This window comes from Scleropages formosus, chromosome 24, assembly GCF_900964775.1.
Source record: "Scleropages formosus chromosome 24, fSclFor1.1, whole genome shotgun sequence".
Lineage (NCBI taxonomy): Eukaryota > Metazoa > Chordata > Actinopteri > Osteoglossiformes > Osteoglossidae > Scleropages > Scleropages formosus.
The window spans coordinates 4,982,774-5,000,902 of NC_041829.1; the positions used below are offsets into that span (position 1 = coordinate 4,982,774).

The following is an 18,129-nucleotide window of genomic DNA, read 5'->3' on the forward strand; positions in this document are numbered from 1 at the left end:
TTTTGGGAAAGGAGAGCCTCCGCATTCCCTTGGAACTCTGTATTTTCCAGCGGTGTGCATTTGACCCTGGTGTTTTTCCACATGGGCAGTTCAGATGGTCACCTTGATGGTGTACTCCAAAACGTTATGAGTCATGGCTTCACCTGGCAGTGTTGATAATGTCCTAGTCCTTTGTGACTCCAGTGCATGAAAGGCTCATTCTTTTCCCCAGTGTCTGCCATCGAGGTTTCTTCAACTGCACGTACTACCCCTGCCCAGCCGTCTGCACCGTCTACAGTGACCGGCATTACCACACCTTCGATGGCCTGGAGTATGATTATGTGAGCAACTGTCAGGTGTATTTAGTAAAGGTAGGAGGCCAAAGGTGCATTTGTATGTGCCTTTAGAGCACAACAAATATTTACAGTTTGCATGTGTGTGTGCAGTCAGTGTGGAACACAAGAGAAGTCTTGCTGTACCGATTGATCAGTAGGCTTTTACCGCCTTGGGGGGTTGGGAGCACTTGTTGCAGTCAAGAATAGCTGTGAATTTGAGGTCAGTGCCCAGCTGGAGGGGAACAAAAACAGTGTGCTGCTTAATTGGGGGCCCCTGTATGGATGGGGGCCGTTGGGGACTCAATCCACCCAGACGAATCCCTACCGTGCCGTCCCTCAAAGCTGTGGATCGGATACTCAGGAAAGCAGATCTGTGGCAACTCTCAAAGCCCCTAATCTTGGGAAAATCAGAGGCGTTTTTTAATTAGAACAGGATTGCTGTAATGCAACCCAAGCAAATGTCAAAACCACTGGACAAACAGGGCAGAGGCAACGCACCAAACAATGACCATCTTGTTCCATCAGACGCCGGGGCTCTATTCTTCTCCGAGACTCGGCTCCCGGGAAGCTCCTTTTTTAGCAGAGCAATCATGGAAAAGGACGCCGTGCCGTGCTGCACGGTCCTCAGGCAAAATGTGGAGACGTGTCGGACTTGGCCCGACACTGAGCGAAACTGTCCTCGACAACGGGCATTTTTATTGGGAGTTTAGGCCTCATCTGATCTTTTAAAACGACTTTGTTGCTTAATTAGAGCCTCTTATTCAGGTCCTGTGAAAAGAAGCAGTGGAGGACTCTGGTTACCTGTGAACAGTGGACTCCAAAGGGCAACGATCCTCCAAGGACCACACTGAGCTCCAGGAAGGCCTGCCCTCAGTCTGCCAATGGCATTGTGTTTGACCCAAGTATTTGACTTGGTTCACCTATAAGAAAAGGAAAACTCGCTTAAGGGCATACTGTGATGAAGCTTGTTTCTTTTAAAGCTCATGGAATAGCTTCACCCATTCTTGTATCTTGTAAATGTTTCCAATGATCTGCCTATTTATACAGTTGGGTAATTTTTACTTTATCAAGTCAGGGTAAATACTTTGATCAAGGGCATTATGGCAGGACGTGGGATTCACACCTGAGCCCTCCCAGTGTAGGGCAGCGGCTCTAAGCACTACATCGATAGTTTAATGGTTTAAATGAGCCACAGATTACCATGGCTACAACCAATCAATAGAATTTGTGCATGACATGTAACCTTTTATTTTTTCAGTTGATTTTCTCCTTCACAGTCATTACGTGTATAAATAAATAGATAGGATAAGTATATTAATTTAGATTAACCCACATTATGTCAACTAACGTGTTCTGCAATAAAACACATCTCGGACTGTGACAGCAGTGTGCATGTGTTCGGTTCTCTTTTTTTGCAGCTTGTGCACATTACTGGTCATGGTGCTGTTGTAATGCGTTGTAAATCCATACAGTTTTCTGTACCATGTCCAATTTGTTGTCATTCCAGAGCATCAATGAGACAGAGATCTCCATCACGACCCAGAATAAGGATTGCTATGAAAGTGGCATCATCTGCATGAAGTATCTTGTGGTCTACGTGGGGCTCACAAAGATCTACTTCAGTGACAGCTCAGGCAAGCCGGTGAGTTAGAGATCTGGGGACAGGACTGTGCTCTTTGAGGGCTTTGTGTTGACGTTCAGAGGATGACCTGCTCCATGGCTCTTGCTGTTGCAGAGCTCCTCCACGGTGGTGGGGAAGGGATATGAGTTTGAGCTATGGAGGGCTGGCTACTATACAGTGGTCCATTTCCCCAAGCAGGAGATCACTGTGCTGTGGGACAAGAAAACCACCGTGCACATTCGTGCTGGACCCAGATGGAAGGTGACCATTGACCACTTACATAACACCTTGCCATTGTTTTGTCATCTGTAATTGTATAAATGTACTGAAGTGGTTGTGAACATGCACAGCCTCTCTGTGATAAGCCTACGCATTACTCAGTAAAGTCCACCTCGCATCCAGGACCAGTTGACCGGGATGTGCGGGAATTTTGACATGGTCACAATCAATGACATGACCACTTCCAGCCACATGGAGGTCAGCAATGCTCAGGCTTTTGGAGACAGCTGGGCCCTCGGTCAGGTAAGCGAGAATCCTTCCCTTAAGCCCTGGATTGCTTCTTTCCATGATATTTCTCTTATTTGGTACAAGTTTACCATCAGGTGGTCCCAAACAGTCCACATACACAGAGTCCTCAACTTGTGAACATCATCTGGGACCAAACATCTGTTTGTATTTCAATTTGTTCAAAAACACAACCACTACGTCACAACCAATAAAAGCGTAATGATACAGGGGTCCCACGATTCATTCATCGGCTAGGTTCTGTAAAAAATGAAGGTAAAACTCTCACAGCCTGTTTTTAGTCCTTTATTTATTTATTCCATTTCATGAACTGCTTATCCAGTGAATGATTATGGTGGTCTAGAGCCTTGCCTGGAAACACTATGCAAGGAAGTCCACACCCTGCAAGGTTTCTTATTTTTTTAATATCTTGAAAGGAGATTAAGATTAACTTGTTTAAAATAAGTGAAATTTAAAAAAAAAAAAAAATTATCTCCACTACTTTCTATCCTGGGCCTCCTGATTCATCCCATCAAGGATGTCCAGTGTTTGTGAGCATCTGGCCATTTTCAGTTTTCCTTTATTATCTAGATAATCAAAAAAGTGTAAAAATATAGAGACACACCTTGATTTATTTGCCAGGTATGTTTAAAAATATCTGATATAGCTATAACAAAAAATACGAGCTAAGACAACATTTTTACCAATTGCATTAATTTAAAATAATTGAGCATAAAAATTCATTTTCTCCACAAATTAATTCACATTGTTGAATGATTTATTTGAACCTGTACACCCTTTGTCATCTTGTTGTTGTTATCATGGAGAACTAAGCTGAATTAATCCACTCTCATGTTCCTCCTCTATTTGGATGCATTTTACTGCCAACTGTTGGTTGGATGTGGAAATGCAATCTGCGTTTGCTCCGCAAAAAAATTTAGAAAATAATATATGTACATTTACATTTATTCGTTCAGCAGACACTTTTCTCCAAAGCGATGTACATCTTGCAGAAAATACAAAGTGAGTATTACATTAGCAGAAAGAGATACTTAGATGCAGATCCGTGATTCTAAGGCACAGTTAGTTTACTTTTCGCCAAATGAACCAATGTATATTACACAAGTAGCTGCACAGAGGTTTATCCAAATAACCGATAATTACTAATCACATTCCTATTTTAATTTTTTTAATTAAATATTTACATTACATGAGTAACTGTGTGAAAGTTTATCCAGCATTCAATGGTTATGATATCAAAGTTATAGAGCATGAACATGAATCTTTGAGACCATGGGAGAAGTGAGTCCGGAAGAGGTGAGTTTTAATACCTTTCTTAAATGTAGACAGAGATTCAGCAGTTCTGAGTGACAGGGGAGGTCATTCCACCACATCAGAGCCAGAACGGAAAACCTTTGTGCTTTTGGCCCTTTTTGTGCATGGGACCACTAAGTGGGCAGAGATGGAGCAGTGTAGCAGTCTGGTTGGGGTGTAGCGGATGATCAAGTCTTGTAGATACCTGGGAGCAGTTCCTTTTATGCTTTTGTAGGCCATGAACAGAGTCTTCAGTTTTAAGTATATATGAATAAAATCGGATTAAAAATGAACAGAAAAATGTTTGTGTCTTTGAAAATATGTAACCACACGTTCGTGATATGAGGGCAGGTTTATTCTGTAATTCTCACTCCAGAACCGCTTGAACATGCCAAATGGACCAACGTCAACCTGAATGCACATCGTCTCTCATGGAGGCACTCGCAGTACACAGCTCTCTGCCTCAGCATGTCAACCAACCGACTCGTCCTCCCTTTTGCTTTTCTACTCTACCTCCTCACACGGCATGCAATTCCTGTAAAGTGGCTAGCTAATCTGCCGTGTGGTATTTGATTGGGAATAAGATCCGGCTGCTGGCTTCAACACAGGAATGTGTCCCCCCACCTCCCTGTTCCTTCTGTGTTCTTCAGTGTGAGAGTGACTTTGTGGTGCAGAGGCCGTGCGAAGGAGACCTGAACCGACAGCCCTACGCCAAGCGGGAATGCGCCCTTTTGTACAGTGACGTCTTCTCACCCTGCCACAACGTGGTAGGCACAACGGCCGCTTTGTCTCTCCCACGTAAAGCCGGCGGGATGCACCTCCGCAGCAGCCACTGAGGTGCCGTCGTCTACAGTTTAAAAAAAGAATAAATACAAATAAAACTTCTAGTAAAGGTCATCACTGGCATTTTTTCTGAAAGAATCCAGGGAGGGTGGGAGGTGCCGTAAGCCGATAGTGCCACGGTTGTGGGCCAGAAGGAGGAAGGGCAGAAAGATGCACGTCAGGATTACTGGCGCAAACCACTAGGTGGTGGTGCTGACTTGAATCTGCCGCTGCTGTGAAAATTTTGTAGCCCTGTTTAGGGTTGTCTCTCCTTACAGCAAAAAAAAAAAAAAAAATCCAACATAAACAGGCAAATATGATTTACATATTTTAAAAGTAAATTGAAAATAAAGTCATGTATTGTTAGATAGAAATAGGAAACTGTTTGTTTCATGGACACGTTGAACATTTTGATTTGTTATCTAGGACGAAGAATTTGTTTAGAGAGCACCAATTCCCTCAGTGGCTGTATTACAACAGCAAATGTATAACAATATGAATAATTTTGATTACTGACCAGCACAGGTTACATTTCTGACCAGCAGTGTCCTCTAGATCTGGTTAATTATTCATCAACCATGGCAATGGCTGCCCTTTCACCCACCCCTGACCCCCTGCAGGTGGACGTGACGTGGTTCTACAAGAACTGTCTGACGGACACATGCAACTGCAACCGTGGCGGAGACTGCGAGTGTCTCTGCACAAGCATTGCTGCGTATGCCCACAAGTGCTGCCAGCAGGGGGTCACCATTCACTGGCGGTCCCCCACTGTCTGCTGTGAGTCACGGGGGGGGGGTCCCAGGGACAGGACAGCCAATGCCCGGCAACTCGTCCTCCTCTGTTTGTTAGAAACACCACGAAAGAAAGCGTGGTCAATGCTGCCAACGCAGTCTAGTTATGATGACACAGGCCAACATTTTTAGTCATTTGTGTCAATATAAAGCTGATACCTGTATAAATCTGCTTTGCTTTATCGATTTCCATAAGCACATAATAAATAAAAGGTGTTGCATTTCTTTCAGCCTATGACTGCGAATACTACAATCAAGGTATGTTGGAGTTTGTAATTATGGAATGAAATGCCACTCATCCTAAAAGTCACTCAGTGCTCCAGAATAAAAATGAGCTGTGACCTGTTTATTATGGGCTTATTGTTGTGTTTCAGAGCTGGGAGAAGGACCTTACGTCCTGCTAAACGCTGCGCTCAATGAAACCGTGGTGGGAGCCAACCTGACCAGTGGGGAGGTGTTCCCCTTGCCCAGAATTGGTGCTCAGAGTGGGATCCTGTTCAACTTCATGGTCACAGCAGGCCTCTTCAAGGACAAGTTCTCACGTGAGTTTGTCATCACTATACTTCTCATGGCGACCCGCACCATCTTCCCTGGGTTCTGCCTTCATCTTGAACTCAGTTTACTGCTTTTCACACAGTTAATATATTCCCTTCATCAGATAATGGAATCTAGTCTCTGGAAGTGAGTCTATCGAAAACCCTTGGCACTGTTTCAAATGAACATGACGTAGAACCTCACCTTAAGAAATGTATTAATATATTAATGTGTTGAATCCATTTGTTGATCTTAATATCTGGCAGTAGATGATAGATTTAAAATGCGTTGAGCTTCTGAATCTTTCGTCATGTAGCAAAGAACGTTGCTTGCCTTTTAGAGGCATGACTCAGGAAAGATGGAGGGATGAATGGCTGGACAGATGGACAGAAAGACAGATTAACAAACCGACGGACAGCTCAATCGGACAATTTCAGTGCATAAAAAATAGTCAGAGACCACAAACGGTGCCATGCGGATGCAGTGCGGATACCAGTGGGTGATGATGACAATGTTGAGTGATGACAAACTTACACACAGTAGTCAGACTGAAGTGTTTTAACCCTCCCTACCCCCAGAATTCCAGTGATACTTGTCTGAATCACTATGTCTAGAGTCATATCAGCTTGCATGACCCCACAGTGTCTGGGTCAGATATGAGTTTCCAACGTGCTTCGGTGGACACAGGACGGGCTGTGTGTGTATGTGTATGTGTTTATGTGTGTGTGTCGGGGTGTACAGAAGTAAAGGACTATAGCTCTCTGTCTGAGCTTATTAATTGCTACAACAAATAGCCTCCCTGCTCCTTTCTGACCCACAATGAGTGGCAATAAGAGCAACAATCCCTGCAGGTAACCCTATGCCCCAGCGGGCAGATTACCATGCCTGAGTGCCTCCTCCTGTTACCACAGCCTCATTATGGCGAGGGTCACTCGGGCATGCAATCGACATATTCAAATTGGAATCATAATAAAATGAAACATAATGGAAAAGAATCACTTGTTCATGATGAGATATCTCCTCATCTGACTCTGTTGTGGCTCTTAAATTATTAAGTTGTATTTAGGAGAGGGTAACAAAAACATGCCACAAGCTCAGAAGAGGTGCATTCCTTGAGTGTAACCTGAAGCTCAAGCCATGGTGGTGACACTGAGGGTCAGATGATGGCATGTTCTCAACTGATAATGACTCAACAAGTGCAGCTATGGGTGGAGTCAAGAGCAGCATACCAATACATGGGTCCTGCTGGGTAATGTCACTCAAGTACTTACTATGGTAATTGTGCATCATGAGTAAAATAACACGTTATTCACCAAGTACACTTGCCCATGGAATTAGCAGTGCAGCTGGTACTGTAGTGGTTAGACCTACTGCCTTTGGACCGAAAGGTTGCAGGATTGATTCCCACTTTTGGCTGTAGTGCCCTGGAGCAAACTACATACCCTGAATTGCTCCAGTAAAAAATTACCCAGCTATATAAATGGGTAAATAATTATGAATGCTTAAGATTATTCAATTATTAAATTATGTTTAGGAGAGGGCAATAAAAACATGCCACGAGCTCAGAAGAGGCAATTTCCTTGAATGTAACCTGAAGCTCAACCCATGGTGGTGACACGATGCCGGTGCCAGGATGGCATGGTAGCACAGCGAGTAGCACTGCTGTCCTACAAGTGGTTTGAGAGAAACGTGGGTTTGGTCCCTGCTCAGTCTCTGTGGAGTTTGCATGTCCTCTCCATGTCTGCATGGGTTTCCTCCGGGTGCTCTGGTTTCCTCCCACACTCCAGAGACATGGCGTGTGAGTGACAGAGCGAGTGTGTTCTACTGATGTATGGATGAGTGACCCGTTGTAAGTAGTCTATCTAGCTTTGTAAGTCACCTTTGTAAGTAAGGTGTGTGGGTTGATTAACACTACATGGAGTTCATTGGAAGTCGCTTTGGAGAAAAGTGTCAGCTAAATAAATAAATGTGAATTAGATATGGTGGATTCTCATTTAGACACAACATAACAGGACATTAAAATAATGGGGTAATTATAAAGTAACAAATATTCAATAACACAATAATATAGAAATGGCACACTTATTTACAGGGATGTATAGAAGCACATCTAAGTAATATTAGCATAGGAGTGGATATTGCAGTGGCACTAAATATGAATGTGTAAATGGTGATTCTAATAAGTATACACTGATCAGCCACAACATTAAAACCCACTGACAGTAAAAGTGAATAACATTGATTATCTCATTACAGTGGCACCTGTTAAGGGGTGGGATACATTAGGCGGCAAGTGAATAGTCAGTTCTTGAATCTGATGTGTTGGAGGCAGGAAAAATGGGCAAGCATAAGGATCTGAGCGACTTTGAGAAGGGCCAGATTGTTTGGGCTAGACGACTGGGTCAAAGCATCTCCAAAACAGCAACTCTTGTGGGGTTTTGCTGGTATGCAGTAGTTAGTACCTACCAAAAGTGGTCCAAGGAAGCACAACCGGTGACCCGGTGACAGGTTCATGGGCATCCAAGGTTCACTGATGCCCATGGGGAGCGAAGGCTAGCCCGTCTGGTCTGATCCCACAGAAGAGCTACTGTAGCAGAAATGGTTGAAAACCTTAATGCTGACCATGATAGAAAGGTGCTGAAACACACAGTGCTTTGCAGCTTGCTGTGTAGCTGCAGACCGGTCATTGCACCCATGCTGACCCCATCCACCGCGGAAAGCCCCTACAATGGGCACTTGAGCGTCAGAACTGGACCATGGAGCAATGGAAGAAGGTGGCCTGGTCTGAGGAATCCCGTTTTCTTTTAGATGGGGAAGAGATGGCAGCAGGATGCACTATGGGAAGAAGGCAAGCCGGCGGAGGCAGTGTGATGCTCTGGGCAATGTTCTGCTGGGAGACCTTGGGTCCTGGCATTCATGTGGATGTTACTTTGACATGTACCACCTACCTAAAGATTGTTGCAGACCACGTACACTCCTTCATGGCAACGCTATTCCCTGATGGCAGTGGCCCTGCCACACTGTACAGATTGTTCAGAAATGGTTTGAGGAACATGACAAAGAGGTCAAGGTGTTAACTTTGCCTCCAAATTCCCCAGATCTCAATCCAGTCGTGCATCTCAAGTTTCAGGTTTCAAGTTTATTATCATAGGTACAAGTATCATGAAATTCTTCTTGAATGCTTCTCCACAGACTATGAAGAAAACAATAGAAACACTCTACAAAACAAACAATGACAGTGAGTAATGCTAATAAACAATAACAATAAATAACAGTAACAATAAATAACAGACAGAGAACTCAGAACATGAGAATGCTTAAAGTGACACTGTAATCTACCAATGTGCTTGGAAGGAGCAGTCCAACTCTAGTTACAAAAGGTGGCACATTGGTAAGTGTTATATACTCTTACAGCAGTGGGGTAAAAGCTGTTCCTGTACCTAGCAGTGCGGGTTCGAATAGATTTGAGCCGCTTTCTAGACAGCATCTATGGGATGTTCTGGAAAAACAAGTCTGATCCATGGAGGCCCCACCTCGCACTTACAGGACTTAAAGGATCTCCTGCTAACGTCTTGGTGCCAGATCCCACAGGATAACTTGAGAGGTCTTGTGGAGTCCATGCCTTGACCAGAGCTGTTTTGGCGGCTACGCGATATTTGGCAGGTGGTTTTAATGTTTTGGCTGATTATTACTTTAGGTCATAGGTCAGCGGTGATACCAGCGCAAGGTGTTAGCTGTGTTCTATCAGTTCAGGAGCTGGATTTCAGCAGTGAAATCTTGTTATGAACGTCCATTCGTGTGTCTATTGATTATGATGTTCACTTTGGAGGTTAATAAGTGGCACTCATTTTTTGTACCTTGAGTCCTAATTGCTCTGTATTGCTTTCTAGAACAAAGTCATGGTTTGTAATTTATCTTTGTCGACTGGAAGTGTTCCTCCTGTGCCTGTGTTTGAAAGAACACACACATCATATTTACATTTTATCTTCCAGAAAGTGGGACATGCTCATTGTGCACACATTTAACGTGTCTCACTTATGTCACAACATAGTGAAAATGCTTGAAAATAAATTTTACTTATTTAATAATAAATAATGAGTGGTATCATACAAAGTTTAGTTTTAAACCTTTCTTTGTTTTTGCATGGCTGCATACTCACTGATGCTATCAAGGATAAGTGTCCAACGCTTGGAGCCCTTTTAAGATGTAATCCACCCATGAAGGTTTTACATTTATTCATTTAGCAGACACTTTTCTCCAAAGCAACTTACAGTGTTAATCTGTCTACAGTAATTTACCTATTTAATCAACTGGGTAATTTTTTACTGGAACAATTTAGGGTAAGTTCCTTGCTCAAAGATACTACAGCCAGAGGTGAGATTCAAACGTGCAACCTTTGGGTCCAAAGGTAGAAGCTCTAACCACTACATTACCAGCTGTTTTCCTACGAAGGTCTATCAAACTAGCCACTTTGCTCCCTGCAGGTGTACCTGCCGTCTCCTTGGAATCAGCTGAGAGACCCAACTACTTCCTGTGCGTGTCGGTGGGGTTTTCTGTACGCCTGGAGCGCTGGACCAGCACGGAGGATTTCCGCCAGAGGGCCACCTTCATCCACCACCAAGGCCTATGGCTGCCGGGCCACTCCTCCTTCGAGCTGCAGGGCCAGAAAGGTGTCTTCCTCACGCTGGGCCGGGGCGGCGTTAGCGTTCAGGCCTATGACCACTCGGAGCGCTTCAAACACATCAGCAGCTTCGTCCTCGAAGGTATTAATTTGATTCCGTTCAATTCAATTTATTTTTGTTTATTTAATTTATACATTTTTATTTTTATATGCTCACGTAGTGACACAACAGAAGAAGAAAGCAAAAAGAACAAATACCTCAGAACAAAGACACACAGAAAACTGTTGACTACAGACTATTGTAATACAATGCTTTTATAGAGCTATAAGTATGTCTACTGGCCATGGTGGAAAGGAACAAAAACTCTTAACTGGTAGTTGAGGGAGAAAAAAAAAACCTCTGGGGGTCCAAGTGCCTGGGAATTCTAGATTTAATAAGACTTCAAAGCTAGTTTACAAGGAATAATAGCATTGTTGCTGTATGGTAGCTTGATTTCCCGGTTCAGCAAGGTACGACTCGTCCATCATGGCAGTTGGTCACCATCTTCGGTGAGCATGGGGTGCTTCTGGAACAGCCGGGTGGCCTCCTCAGGTCTCATTGTAGGGAAACAATGCTCAACAAGAAGAAATTGTTAGTAATGTATAACTTAAAGAAATAAGTTTATTGTGTTTTGATAGAGAGGTAGGAAAAACTGGAATAAACTAAAACACAGCCAAGTGGAATTAAATTTCGTGGTTATATACCCAAGTGAACATGTAAGTCTTTTTTTAGTCTGGATTTGAAGACCGATACAGACGGGGCATTTCTGACAGTAACTGGTAGACTATTCCATTTCCATTTAGGTGCTCTATAGGTAAAGGCTCGACCTCCTACTGAGGTCTTGTTGATCTCAGGTACTTTTAAGGTAACCCACATCCAATGTACGAAAATATCGTCCTGGAATATAAGAATCAGTAATCTCAGAAAGGTAAGCCGGAGCAATGCCATGTACCGCCTTATAGGTCAAAAGTAGGATTTTGTGATCATCTCTAATTGTAACCAGGAGCCAATGCAGAGATTTCAGTACCGGTGTTATATGGTTGTACTTCCTAGTTGTAGTGACAATTCTCACAGCAGCATTTTGTACCAACTGTAGCCTGGATACAGTCTGGTATGGACAACCTGATAGTAAAGCATTACAGTAGTCTAGCCTGCTTGAAACAAAAGCATGAGCCAATTTCTCAGCATCCTACCTACATAGGAATTGCCGTAATTTAGCTATGTTTCTTAACTGAAGGAGGCACGACTTAGTCAAAACATTTACATGAGACACAAATAACAGCTTTCCATCCAACAGGACACCCAAATCCGTGACACAATCTGAACGCTTCAGATTAATACCATTTGTGGTATAGATTGGTGTGACTGTGTCAACAGTTTTGGCATCACCACCCACCATAAGTACTTCTGTTTTAGTAGCATTCAGAGATAAAACATTTTTACTCATCCATAGTTTTGTATTGCTAAAACAGTTAGCTAAAGACACCAGATGTGATGGATCATCAGGCTTAAACAAAACGTATAGCTGTGTGTCATCGGCATATGAATGGAAACTCACGTTGTGTTTGTGGGTAATACAGTATTACCCAATGGTAACATACAGAGTGAGAACAATAATGGACCTAACATAGAGCCCTGTGGCACACCATATCGAACCATAGTTGAGATGAAGGGGGTGTAGTCATCTGATTTCAAAGCAAATTGTTCACGGTTAGCTAAATATGAATTAAACCACTTAAGGACAGTATCCCTTAGTCCAATCAGGATTTCAGGTCTACTCAGTAGGATACTATGGTATACAGTATCAAACGCAGCACTCAAAGATTGCTCGGGCATCAGCATTGCCTCTGTGAGGTCACGTGAACGAGTGTGTCACGTACGGGACAGATTGGCCATGTTACAAGCAGAACAAACACTTCACTGTAAGAAAATAAAATGAAATGACAAACGGTGCATGGCTCCACTTGGGATAAGACTTTGTAATGACTTAGATGACTTTTTTAGGGGCAGCAGGTGGAATAGTAATTAGAGCCACAATGATGTACTCAAAGGATTCAAATTCCACACCTGCTGTAGCACCCTAGAGCAAGGTACTCACTCTGAACTGAGAGTAAAAATTACCCATGTGTATAAAAGGGTAAATCTTTCTCAGGAGCTTCAATGCTGTAAATTGCTTTAGAGGGGAGTGTCCACTAAATAGACAAATGTGAAAGGTAATGAACCTGTTTTCCAGAGAGCAGCTTCCTCATCCCATACCGAATCATGTGCGAGTGGAAGTACCAGGCGTGCGCCAGCCCGTGTCTGCGGACCTGCAGCGATCCCAGTGCCACCCGGTGCCGGTTCCTCCCCCCGTAAGATCACAGCTCCTGTTGCACGGAACATTAATGATGCTCAGCATCTACCAGAATGGCATTTATATACCCCTTTTTAAATGTAGTTTCTAGAAAGCATTGGATCCTGAGGTCGAGAGGACATCTTTAGGTGCAGAAAATGGAGAAATGAGGTGTACATCTCGCCATGACGACAACGATAGACTGTTAGTATGGGGAGTACTTCAGGGAGAAGACATGTACTCAGCCCATTCTGTTCCTCCATACAGGGTGGAAGGGTGCTTCCCACGGTGTCCCAGAAATATGATTCTTGATGAGATCACAAGAAGATGTGTCTACAGGGAAGACTGTGAGTACAGCTTCTGTGAATCGTCTCTGTGTGTAGGACTGAAATGATGCAGACAAATCAGAAGTGTTAGATTAGTGTAGCCTTTCCACAAAGTGTATCACCACACAGTACACCACGGCCAACCACAGAAATAACCACACTATTATCAAAAAAAATAAATAAAAATTGCAGAAATCTGATGACATTGAGAGTCAGTGCCCAACTTTGACAAAAACATTTTCCCTAAATAAATTAGTTTCACTGAGACATTTGGTATTCATTTTCTCCCACACTGTCAAGAAATTACAGGATTAATTTTGCAGAACACGATGCAGTTCTTAGTTCAGCTTCTAGATTCTTGTCATTGAAGCAAAATGGGTTCTTGGATTTGTAACATATTTAATGGACATCGAGTTGGCCACACATTTCAGTGAAATAGCTAGTTGTGGCCATTGACCAGTGGATTATCACTGACAAAATGTATAAATCAGAATACAGAATGTATAAATCTAGAAATTTAACAGTTATATTTACTATTTTTGTTTTTTTTTTTTTTGCAGGCATTGTTCTCCCACCAACACCTACTCCTTACATGTTTGTGACAAGATCTAACAGAACTACAACAGTTCCCACCACCACGACCACCTCTGAACCCACCACAGTGACTGAGCCGCAAACCACCAGTGTTCCAACCACCACGGCTCTGCCCACCTCCCCTGTCTCCACCCTGCTGCCTTCCAGCAGCACACCACCCACCTCAAGCACCAGCCCCACCACGTCCGCTGTCACCGAGAGGACAAGCCCCCCTGTCCTCACCACCAGTGCTCCTCCAACCACTATGGTGACCAGCCCGGCTCCTGAGACCACATCCACAACAACCGCACGCTCCTCTACCCCAAGCCTGACGCCAACAACTTCAGCCCCTTCCACCACAGTGCCTGTCACAACACCGGCATTGACCACCTTGCCCACCGAGGGGCCCACCAGCACCACAGTGGTTCCCACAACAACGCCGGAACACACAACCCCTCTCGTTACCACACAACCTCCCACCACATCGACAGTGAGGACGACCAGCGCTGAGCCATCACCCACCACCACAACGCAGGCTACAACTGCCTTCCCAACTACCCCTCCTATTACCCCTACCACTTCTGTGGCACCCATCTCCACCACACTTTTCACCACTCCATCACCACCCCAGACCATGGAAACCAGCACAGCGACACCCCATTCCACCGAGACCGAAGCCCCGCTGACCACCACCACTGTACGGCCGGAGTCCACGTCGTCCCCAGCCGAGACAACCACAGAGGCTGTCGCAGCAGCGACCACCACTGCAGAGTCCTCCCCTACAACCGAACCAGTGGACATGACCACAGTGCTGCCGCCATTTCTCCTGCCCACAGCCCCCTGCACCGTAAGAGCAACGATTCCCTCACGTTTCAACAGGGGTTGCTTTTAATTTCTTAAAAAGTAATTAAAATATCTTCCCGAAGGAAAGAGCCATTGTAGCAAGCCTGGGTTTTTGAGGAGCTACACTTACAAGTAGGGCGGTGCTTTTGATTAGGGTTCTGAAGAAATCACCACATCATTCCTACTGTTGTTTTTTTAACTTCTATCCAAAGTAAATTACTTACAGGTAACAATTTTACGCCATCCTACTGTTAAATATTGAAGCAGTTTGGGTAAAGAATAAATCTTGTGCTCCCCTCCTGCAATTTGAACTAACAATCTTTGGGCACAAATCCAGTTGCTTGAACTAACAATGGCATAGATCTTCAAGATAGCTCTGTTATGGTTATCTAATAGGTGTGCAATGGACATGGTCATATCCGTAAAGTTCATATTTAATGGCTTCTGCACAAAGGACAGAGTCCACTCTGGTTTTAGATATGCTCAGGCACATCTGGTTTGGGCTGTAAATCTTGGCAATAATCTTTACGTTGAAGGATCCTGGCCCGCTTCCCCTAATAAATCCCCTTTGGAAAGAAACACTCCTTTGGACATGCCAGAGGAGATAAAGCTGGAATGCGGCCGCTGGGGGTATAGCTCTACTTGAAAATGCCGGCTTCGCTGCTCTCTGTAAATTATGGGCAGTCAGGTTACACGTAAACAGGTCCAATAAAGCGCAGTGGCTCCGTGGATTCATTGTGTGAAGGGGAAAATTTCGATAAAGGGTGCCAGCTCACTGGACTGTAAATTCAGCTTTAACATCTTACAAACGCAGCGATGGAACTGCTTCGGTCCAAATAGGTTCCGGGAGTATCGAGATCTCTTAACGCTTTTTAATATAATCAGCCAATGAGCCTATCGGCAAGGAAGACTCAAATTCCCATTGAAGCCCTTCTCAATGTTGCTTTCCTCAGTGGCCAAAGCTAATTAATTCAGGTACAGAAAGCAGCATCAGAGCCAGGAATTTAGATCCCTGTTAAATTATATGAAAATAAATATGTGCAGCAATAAATGGATATGGGGCATCAGGTGGAGTAGTGGTTAGTGCTTCTGCCTTTTCCTGGAAGGACCCAAAACAGAATCCCACAACCTGCCATACTACCCTTGAGCAAGGTACTTACCCTGAGTTAATACAGTAAAAGTTACCCAGCGGTATAGATGGGTAGATCATTGTGAGGAGCTTAATACTGCAATTTGTTTTGGAGAAAATCATCAGCAAAATAAATAAATGTAAATGTACAGTGTGGCATTTCTGAGCTTCATGCCAATTTGTGTTTTCTCAGCCTCCGTTCTCGCACCGTGTGGATGAATGCAGCGAGTACATCTGCTTCAATGGGCAACTGATGCTCCATAACGCCTCCCTGCACTGCCGCTTCAACGTGACCCAACCCAACTGCGGCCTGCTGGGCATGGCGGTTCAGACCAATCGGGATGTCTGCTGTCCCCAGTGGGAATGTCCCTGTAAGAGCCCATCTTCGTCAAACTGGAATTGTCTCAGTCTTTTTAATGATTCAGCGTCATATGCTTCGGTCTCATGTACATCAGAGCTTGATTTTTGCACACAGTAATAGTTACAGCATGCATAAAATTTATGAAACTCTATGTGTTTTAAATGAAACTGCCTTTTCCCAACGTCAGGTCGCTGCTCGGTGATTTCAGACCTGCGAGTGATCACTTTCGATGGCAATAATGTGGCCCTCTATGACAATGGATCATATATTTTGGTCCATCTTCCCAGAGAGAATATTGTGGGCCACATCGAGAAGTGCCCAACTAGTGAGGTAAGGCCGCTTCAATCTAACATTTTCCTTACTGGGACTCCTGGGTTCCTATCGAAGTTACCAATGATAATTAATTAAAAAAAAATTCTAAAGATACTACATACTTTTGCATACATGCATTAACTATGTATCATCATGTGAGTTAATAGAGCCATAGCTAATATCTCCAAGCGTTTAATAAGGGTTTGTGTTTTTTCCAGAGTGTCAACTCCATCAGGCGACCTGTAAGTGGCTGAGAGTTTGTCTGACATACTGATGAACAGGATCCTCGTTGACTTGTCATTGTCTGTACTACACTCTCAAATATGCATCTCCTCCACACAGACATCCACAGGCGGCACATCTGGGCTCTGTTTTAAGAAGCTCAACATCACCACACATTCCTACAGGATTATGATCAATCGGTTGGAGAGAAAGGTGACTTTTCCAGTCCTGCCTTTTTGCTGTCCCATGTCATTCACTACATCATAAGTCACTTGCTCTTATCTGTAACAATAACTTCAGAGCCAGAGTATGTCGCAAGTGAGGATATAATTTTCTTTTATTTCGCCAACTCATATTTTCTGCGTAACCCTCAGTTTTACCCATTTGTACTGAAATGTGATAGTATGACTTTGTTGAAGGACCTTGAAATAGTACTCTTTGTTCTCTTAACCACTACGCTTATCTGATGCTTGTGTGTTGTTGGATTATTTATTCTTTTTTTTCACATCCTTGATAGGGTGTAGAGACTCATACTGAATTTACCCGTATCTTACCATTGTCTTTCATGGGCTCTTTTAAGCATTCTATACATTACCTTGATATTTACTGTAGGTCTCAATCAACTTCATCAACGCGCGGCTGCCTTTCACGAGGCAGAACCTGCACATTGATGACACTGGCACAATGTACGTGATCCGCACACCCGGTGGGGTCAGCATTCAGTGGTACCACAGCACAGGCATCATGGTCCTGCAGTACAACGCACCCTCCAATGCAACTTCTAGAACACGCGGGCTCTGTGGTAGGATGCATTGACTTGATTGCCTCCCACATTTATGAACATTTAGTGTAAAAAAAGGTATATTACAGAATCCTTACACTACATTATGCACCTCATTGTTCATAATAAATTGACTTTTTAAGTATATGAAATACCAAAGATTCTCAAGCATTATGTAAGTGGTATGTCATAGTAACGGTGAGTTATATTTATGGTGCAGAAGTTTGTAGTGCATCAAATTTATATTGTGTTGTATTTCTCGAGTGTTGTATCTGTAATGTGTCACATGTGTAGTGTCATATTCATGGTGTCATATCCGTAGAGTTGTGTCCTAGATCAGTAACAGGCTGCATCAAAACCAAAGTCCTCATCTCTTCGCACTCTCCTGTTGTCTCAGTGGTGTTACTGCCTCTAGTGCAGTGGTGATGTAATTGCTATGTGATCCACAGGATGCTGTGATGGAAACCCAGCAGATGACCTGAAGCTCCCTAATGGCACTGTGGTAAGGGATGTGCAGGACATCCCAGTGTTCCTGCAGAGCTGGATGGTAGACACTTCAGAGGAGACGGACTACTTCCGCAGGGTCGGCGACAACTGCACCACAGGCAACTGCACCAAGTGCTTCCAGATGCTCAATCGGAGCCCCTTCTCTGAGTGCCACAAGAAGGTAGACAGCTTTCATTTGTTAA

General features: G+C 43.8%; 1 protein-coding gene across 1 annotated transcript in view; it reads left to right on the forward strand.

The window, feature by feature from the left end:
- The window catches only part of otogl (otogelin-like), a 47,516-nt gene that overhangs the window by 18,127 nt on the left and 11,260 nt on the right, over nucleotides 1–18,129 (forward strand). The window contains exons 24-42 of the mRNA XM_018755698.2: nucleotides 212–350; nucleotides 1,822–1,956; nucleotides 2,050–2,196; nucleotides 2,338–2,457; nucleotides 4,404–4,520; nucleotides 5,196–5,352; nucleotides 5,598–5,624; nucleotides 5,741–5,908; nucleotides 10,385–10,663; nucleotides 12,795–12,912; nucleotides 13,161–13,240; nucleotides 13,780–14,410; nucleotides 14,579–14,639; nucleotides 15,958–16,135; nucleotides 16,313–16,455; nucleotides 16,656–16,679; nucleotides 16,780–16,872; nucleotides 17,272–17,461; nucleotides 17,890–18,107. Coding sequence (XP_018611214.2) covers nucleotides 212–350; nucleotides 1,822–1,956; nucleotides 2,050–2,196; nucleotides 2,338–2,457; nucleotides 4,404–4,520; nucleotides 5,196–5,352; nucleotides 5,598–5,624; nucleotides 5,741–5,908; nucleotides 10,385–10,663; nucleotides 12,795–12,912; nucleotides 13,161–13,240; nucleotides 13,780–14,410; nucleotides 14,579–14,639; nucleotides 15,958–16,135; nucleotides 16,313–16,455; nucleotides 16,656–16,679; nucleotides 16,780–16,872; nucleotides 17,272–17,461; nucleotides 17,890–18,107 — 3,025 coding nt within the window. The remainder of the gene's footprint in view (nucleotides 1–211; nucleotides 351–1,821; nucleotides 1,957–2,049; nucleotides 2,197–2,337; nucleotides 2,458–4,403; nucleotides 4,521–5,195; nucleotides 5,353–5,597; nucleotides 5,625–5,740; nucleotides 5,909–10,384; nucleotides 10,664–12,794; nucleotides 12,913–13,160; nucleotides 13,241–13,779; nucleotides 14,411–14,578; nucleotides 14,640–15,957; nucleotides 16,136–16,312; nucleotides 16,456–16,655; nucleotides 16,680–16,779; nucleotides 16,873–17,271; nucleotides 17,462–17,889; nucleotides 18,108–18,129) is intronic.